This window comes from Hydra vulgaris, chromosome 12 (genome assembly GCF_038396675.1).
Source record: "Hydra vulgaris chromosome 12, alternate assembly HydraT2T_AEP".
Lineage (NCBI taxonomy): Eukaryota > Metazoa > Cnidaria > Hydrozoa > Anthoathecata > Hydridae > Hydra > Hydra vulgaris.
In genome coordinates this window covers 55,895,906-55,903,271 of record NC_088931.1, presented here as the reverse complement: position 1 = coordinate 55,903,271, position 7,366 = coordinate 55,895,906, and the positions used below count along the sequence as shown (strand labels likewise).

The 7,366-nt window shown below is 28.0% G+C and overlaps 1 protein-coding gene across 1 annotated transcript; it reads right to left on the bottom strand.

Moving 5' to 3' along the window:
- Positions 1-376: 376 nt before the first annotated feature.
- On the bottom strand, positions 377-4,568 carry LOC100204678 (nuclear inhibitor of protein phosphatase 1). Its single transcript, XM_065813781.1, has 7 exons — positions 4,433-4,568; positions 2,187-2,247; positions 1,951-2,104; positions 1,615-1,844; positions 1,301-1,445; positions 1,130-1,197; positions 377-1,053 (listed from the first exon to the last, which is right to left on the bottom strand). The coding sequence occupies exons 1-7, from the start codon at positions 4,525-4,527 to the stop codon at positions 733-735; spliced, it is 1,074 nt and encodes a 357-aa protein (XP_065669853.1). The 5' UTR covers positions 4,528-4,568; the 3' UTR covers positions 377-732.
- Positions 4,569-7,366: the final 2,798 nt, after the last annotated feature.

Here is a 7,366-nt window from a genome sequence, read left to right as displayed (position 1 = left end):
AAGGCGGTGTAAGGCCAGTGTCGGGTTTAAACCGCGAACCTTCAGTTCTGTCATAACTCCAACCACTACACCATGCACATTTACTTTAAATCGAATGCTGGTAACGTTTTGTAAAAATTTAGAAACTTTTAATTCAATTTTTGCGTTTCTCACTTAATTAACTACAACGATAACACCTAACTAATATTACACTCAATTGCATTTTACACTCAATACACTTTACACTCAATACACTTTAAACTCAATTTCTGCATTTTTTTAAACTAAAACAGCGTTTACAAAACAATTACGAAACAGGAATATTTAATTTACTGAATTTTGAGAAAACCATAATTTTAAATAACCTGGATATTAAATATTTAAAACTACGATGAAATCAAAAAAAACCTGTCATCTTTCAGTTAAAATGAAAAACAAAAAATTAAAACTTGTCGGCAGATTTCACTGTATTGCTCCCGTTTCTGTTGCAGCTGTTTGGTCAGTGACTCGTGAGGGCAGGGTCGTCATCCCCTGTAAATTCACTACCCGCATTTTTTTATCATCATCTTCATCATCATCATCATCGTGAACAGTAGTCGTAATAAGTAGCGTAAGTCATTGTGTTTAACAGTCAACTTCATGCTAAAGCAGAAGAGCTCGCTTAGGGCAGGGTCGCTAATCCTGAGTAAATTAAAATACTTGCTACCCGTATAACAATAAAAAATGTTTTTCTTCAAAAAGAACGGAACTATTCTAAACGCTAAGAAGATTATTAGCTTTAGGTTTACGTCCTGGCCATGCTTCTTTCATATACTTCTTTCTTGTAGGCTCCTGTGGACCTTCCTCAATTATTTCAGCTCTTATGATTGTTTTTGTAAGTGTTGGCATTATTGGACGCATTACATCAGGACTTTCCACATCAGGTGCTGATGTTATTTTAGGGGTCATCAAGGTGGTAGCTGAACTTGCAGGTTCTAATATAGATGAGTCATTATATAAATGATTGACTTGAAAATCTTGTCTTACTTTATTTGAACCAATCTCAGTACTACGTCCTAAAACTTGTTTGTTAATCTAAATGTAAAATATTTGTTTTATTTGAATACTATTTCATTATTATAACACTTAATGCTTAGTAAAAATTAGTTACCTTATTGGGAGCAATAATTTCAGTTGATATAAGATTACGAAATCTTCCAACAGTGGGATCAATATCCTCTAATAAACAAAAAAAAAAAAAAAGATAAAAAAAGACTTAGAACCAAAAAATTTTGCTTAAGGACATAAAAAAAACATGCATTAAGGAACAAGAAAAAAATACCTGGGTTAATTATTTCATCTTCAGTAGTAAATGTCACGTTGCAACTTTTTTTTCGCTTTCGCTTTAAAGGGTTTACAATACTTCCTTCATCAATCGGCAAAATGGTAACCCGTCGATTGTGTGCTGTGTTATATTCTGTCAAATCCTGAAGAAAGTGATGGCTCCCAATAAATGTATGTTACGAGTATATCATCCTATGAAAAATTATTTATGTGTGTGATATATATGACTTGAACTTTAGATGTTCAGAGATATTTTAGTAAGCCCAAAAATTGCTGGATATGATCTTAAACACAAAAGAAAAAAATTCTTACATTTAAATCATTCTCAGCTTCAGGTAACCCTAACAAACTGAGATTAGTAGTCTCATTTTCATCAACTCCATTAATGCTTGAATTAAGAGAATTATCCATGATTCCAGAAGCAAGTTTCTCTCGCAGCGCCCAAGTTCTTGTAGATGCACCAAAGTGAAAGTTTTCATCAACAGGTAACTGCATTGGACAGTTTGGTTCAAGTCTTGTATTCCCCAAAAATGTGCCATGAGCTATTGAAAAATAAATAAATTCCACAGAATTTGCATTTTCTGAAATTGATTCTTAATTTAAAAGTCTATTATTACAAATAATTTGTGAAAAAAGTAAACAACTCACTACTGCCTAAGTCTATCAAAAACATTCTTTGCAATGGCTTATGGTAAACCATAACAGCATGAATGCGAGAGCAAGATGTATGATCCACTGTGAAATCAATATACTCTTTTTGACGTCCAAAAAAAAAATGAGTTTTTCCATCAACAATAAACTTCTGTAAAAAGCAAACTGATCATTAAAACACTAGTTGTTAAAAGCTGGAAAAACTATTATATTTATTGCAATAATTAAATTACTTCTATTAGCTTCCCATCTTTGCTAACATCTAAATGCATTCCAGGAGGAGGCTTTCCTGCCCTAAATATTAATTGGCTATTAATTATATATATATATATGTACGTGTCTATGTATGTATATATGTATATATGTATGTATGTATGTATGTGTATATATATATATATATATATATATATATATATATATATATATATATATATATATATATATCAGGGATGCGGAGCCCCAAAAAGGACTCCGGATTTGTTACAAAAATATTACTTTATCCAAGTTTTTGGTATCCAGGTGCTCTAAAAATGTAAATAAGTTTATGGACTACTAAAAGGAAAAAAATTAAGACTTAGGTTAGCGGAACAATCGTTTTTTGAGCCCGGAGTCCTTAGGTATAATGCCGGCAAGGACTCCAGGCTTACAAACAATAAGTTTCAAGTCATTAAATCTCATGAATTTTTTTATTATAGCAGATAATAAGTCAACAAACATGTTTAGAGCTTCTGGAAAAAGTAGAGATATAAAGCCGGAGTACTTTTGGAACTCCGCCTCCCTGATATATATATATATATATATATATATATATATATATATATATATATATATATATATATATATATATATAATTATAGGAAAAAAATACTTTTTATATAAATATAAATTGAGTCAACAACCAGACTCAAAATTTTGTAAAAGTTGAAGTAATAATTTTTATGTTAGATATGTAAATACAACCATATCCATACAACTCATTTAAACAATAATAAAAACAAATAGATTAAAACAAAAACAAAAAAAGTATGATTTTTAAGACTTAGATCGAAAAGAATAAAACAAAAAAAAAAAAAAAATTTAATTTCATTACAAGACTTTTATAAGTAATTATTATTTAAAAGTATATTTCTTTACACAAAGTAAAGTGATTGAAATGGGATATAAGGCTAACTTGATATAACCACATTAGGCATGCTAAAAATAATATAAAAGTGTAATTTTATTTATATTTGGTCGAACCTTATTTTGTAAAACGTAAACTCAATTTACTATTTCTATTCTTAAACCAGTGGAATAAGTAACAAAAAAAATTTATTTTCTTAACTAAGCTCATTTTTTGAAGTCTTTAGACTAACCACCTTAACCCTAGATTAACCACCTTAAAATCTAGAAGAATTATAAGTGATAAATAACCAAACTTAATAATCTAAGAATTAGATAAAAAAAAATTAGAAAAAGAATTAGATAAAGGAAACTTTTTTATTTTACAAATGCAAATAGCATCTTTTACAAATTAATGTAAAATGTGCTATGTACATTAATAACTATGCAACCCTTTACAACACGATATATATTTAATTTGTCTTAAATGCCATCAATTTTAATTTTATGTTTGCAGAATAATTTTCAAAACTTAATGACAAACCTTCTTTATTAATTACAATTGATGAATATATTAAACTTACACTCATATAGTGTAACTTTAAAACCCATGATCACTTGCTGATTGTAATTATAAAAAATATTTTTGATTCCAAATATAAATACATAAATATTAGAAAGTTGTGTATTATTTATAATATTAGAATAATAAATGCATGCACAAAGTAAATTGCGAAAATAGAAGTTGACCATTGAAAACATATCTTCATAAGTCTGAACTAAAAATTACTGAACCTTATCAAAGTTCAAGACCCATGTTTTTACAATTTTATCAAAGGTAAGATAATGTTATAAATAACAGCCATATAAAAATATGTATCTATAACATATGCAAAATTCAACGATCTCTTAATTTATATTTATCTTTTTAGTATAACGTGCCAAATTAAGTAATTTGATAAGATAAAGTCAAATATGAAATATTATATGCAGTAAGTCTAGAAATTATACTCAGAATCTAACGAATCAAAAACGTGTCTTTGATTTGTTAATAATTGCGCAAAATTATGGTGCAGATACAATTGTCTTTATCAATAGAAAAATAGGCTTTAAAAAGTAATTAAATGAAACTTTAAACATTTCAGAAACAATAAATTAAAACATGAACCAAAATAACCATATAGTATAATTGAATAAAGATTACAACATTATCTCGCCAGACCTTTAGACATTTATATTCTTTTTCAAACATTAGTCAGTGGGTTTTGATTATGAGTATTTTGTAGTCTTGTTTTCAGGATCTTTTGTTTAAAAAATTAAAATTAACATAAAAAAATCTACAACCATTTAATAAACAAAAAAACGCATTTAAGTTTACCATTTAGGAGGTTCAAAATTAGGCTTAACGGGAACTGGTGCTTGCACAGGTTTAAGCGACTTAACCTTTCTTTTGATTCTCGAAACATCAGCCATTTCACTTATACATCATTTCATACAGCGCGTACGTATGAAATAGTTAAAGAACCTTTAAGCTTAGAGCCCAGTATTTTCATTTCTAGTCCTCTTACAACAACAAAACGGGTGTTTTTTCAAAACAAAATTTTATGCATATTAATCTGTAAAAGTTGCTAAATAAAAATATCATAAAAATATTTTTTTTTTTTAGTTAATAACAGTATGAAATTTTAAAACTTAAACTGTTAATAATTTTTTATTAATATAGATGTGAAAAAAATTGGATTTGAAGTAAAAACAAACTTCCAGTTTTTAAAAATAAAGCATGTTTAATAATATTCGTGTTATTTTGTCACAAGTACACATTTTTATTAAAATAATCGCAGATCCGTGCACGAGGGTTATCAATCTTTTGTATAAGATAGTAAAAGTTATTTAAACTGCTGCACCTTGGAAAGTTTTTGCAAACGGAAAATATGTAAATAATCGCTACTTGCTCGGTGTAGTTAAGGCAATTTTAAAATATTATAGCGTCTGTACGATATTTTGTTGACTACGACATATTTCCGTTAAATAATCAGGTCTGTGAATTATGAAAAGACGAAAAAAATTAAAATAATAAATTTTAAATCATTATCATAAACATAAATGTTTGTAGTGAAAAAACCTACAGCAAAGATTTTTAAAAAAAGAATCTTCTTAAAATCACGATCGCTTGTTCAAATTTGAAAAAGATTATGAATAAACAAACACGCTTTTTAAGTGAAGTGAACATCATAGTTTAATAATATGATCTGTTCTGATCGTTTATTGGCAATTTTTCTTAATCATATGCTCTTTTTTGGTCGGAGTTCTAATATTTTTTGTGATAATTGGTAGAAATATTATATTTTGACAACTATATATAGTTAATATACGTCAGAACCGATTAGAACTAGGATCTATAGTGGGTTAAGGCTTTTTTTCAAAAGATTTTAACTAAACTCATGTTAACACCGATGAGCGAAAGTGATCTAAAGACTCCTAACTGGTGTTCTTTAGGTTCACTATTAAGGGTAGTAAAAAGATTTTAAAATCTTTTTACTACTCCTATCTTACCCCATCTTTTTCACCTTTCCTTCCATACTAATATTGCATATATGTTCAACATTTGTTAAAGTTCTTGTTACACAATTGAAAATAATTAAAGATAATGATTAAATGAACTTTTTATTATATTAAAATAGTACAAATAATGGTTTTCGAAGTAACATTAAATGATATTAATTAAAATTTATATGTATTAAAATGTATTCATTAGATAACTAAAAGCAGCAAAGAGAATTAAAAATATTATCATATTAAAAACAACAAAAACAGTTTTAGGAAGAGGGATTTTTTACGCAACAAACTTTTATAAATTTGTTGCGTAATTTAAGGTGGGGGGGGGGGTAGTTCAGGAAAGCGTGGCGATTTGTTACTAGGAAGGGGAGGGGTCCCAATTTATCAAAGTTGCGTGACGTAATTTACGGTTAACACCAAACCAGAAGATTAGATTCACGCGCTTGTAAAAATTATTTTTACGTATAGTTTTACTTTCCCCTTGTAAATGGATTTTGTAATAATTCAAGTAAGCCAAATAAACTGATAATTCTGCGTTCTTCAATTCTCTGCTGCACAGATTAAAGCAGTTCTTTAGCAATAAAACTATTTTTCTCCGCTAAATTGTCTATGATTAATATCAATGCAACTTCCGCGTCAAGTAGAGTAGCATTCATTATCGCATGTTCTTCTTGCGAAATTGAAATTTTCTTTTAAATCAATCATTGCTTATAAGGCGAGACTTATTAATTTTTATGTATAGTTTTATTTTCCCCTTCTTTAGGTTTTTTTCATATGAACTTTTTCATTTTTAATTTCTACTAAAAATAGTAGTTTCGGAAAGTCGTATTGTTATTAAATTATTGTATTTATTAAAGCACTACAATATTATTCTCAAAAAAAGATTTAGTTATAGTTACATCTTTATTATTGATCGTGTGCGCATGCATATTAGGCGTGCATGCTCTAAGAGGTCGTCCATAAAGTAGGTAAGCTCATAGGGAGGAGGAAGGTGTTCTTCAAATAGAGTACGAAAACGTATGGAAGGGGGGGGGGGGAAGGCTTCAATTTAAAAGAACGTTCGCACTAATTAAAAAAAATTCCGTAGTAATGTTCATCTTTCTAATATATTATTCAATTCTAATTTTCTAATTTATTATTCAATCTAATTATTATTCAATTAAAAGTATTTGTTAATAACTAAATGCTTTTGAATAATTAACAACTTTAAAAATGAACTGAAATTAAAAACAATTCAAATTTTCAGTTAAAAAATTATAAAGTAGTTCATCAACTTAGAAACTCTGAAAAACCAGGTGAAGAGTATGCATTTTTATCCACAACTCATTAATTTATAAACCGCGAAGTGATTACTGTACAGCAGGTAATGATTGTGAGTCATTGACAATTGAAATACTTAGTAAAACTACCAAAAACATAGTTGTGCATGTTTTAAACAGATAGCCTTCAGGTAATATAAAAATTTTGATAAACACATAAAATGTTTAATTACAAATGAAGATGTTTGTAGTAAATGGGTTTACTTTGTGGGCGATTTGAATTTAAATGTATTAGAATATGACTCAAATAAAAACGTCAGAAATTTTCTTAATTTAGTATTTCAGAATGGATTTATTCCAACCATAAATAAACCAACTAGAACCCCCAAAAATAGTGCAACCTTAATTGATCAAGTTATTACAATTAAATTCACCGACACAAAAGTTAAAACTGGAATATTTATATCCGATATGTCGGGTCATTTTCCAATTTTTAT

Bases quoted from the DNA above. Each gene is read 5' to 3' on its own strand.
- LOC100204678 (XM_065813781.1), bottom strand. From the start codon at position 4,527: ATGGCTGATGTTTCGAGAATCAAAAGAAAGGTTAAGTCGCTTAAACCT. The intron at 1,845-1,950 runs GTGAGTTGTTTA...ATTTTTCAATAG, and splicing joins TTTGATAGACTTAGGCAGTA to CTCATGGCACATTTTTGGGG. The intron at 1,198-1,300 runs GTATTTTTTTCT...TTTGTTTATTAG, and splicing joins AGATGAAATAATTAACCCAG to AGGATATTGATCCCACTGTT.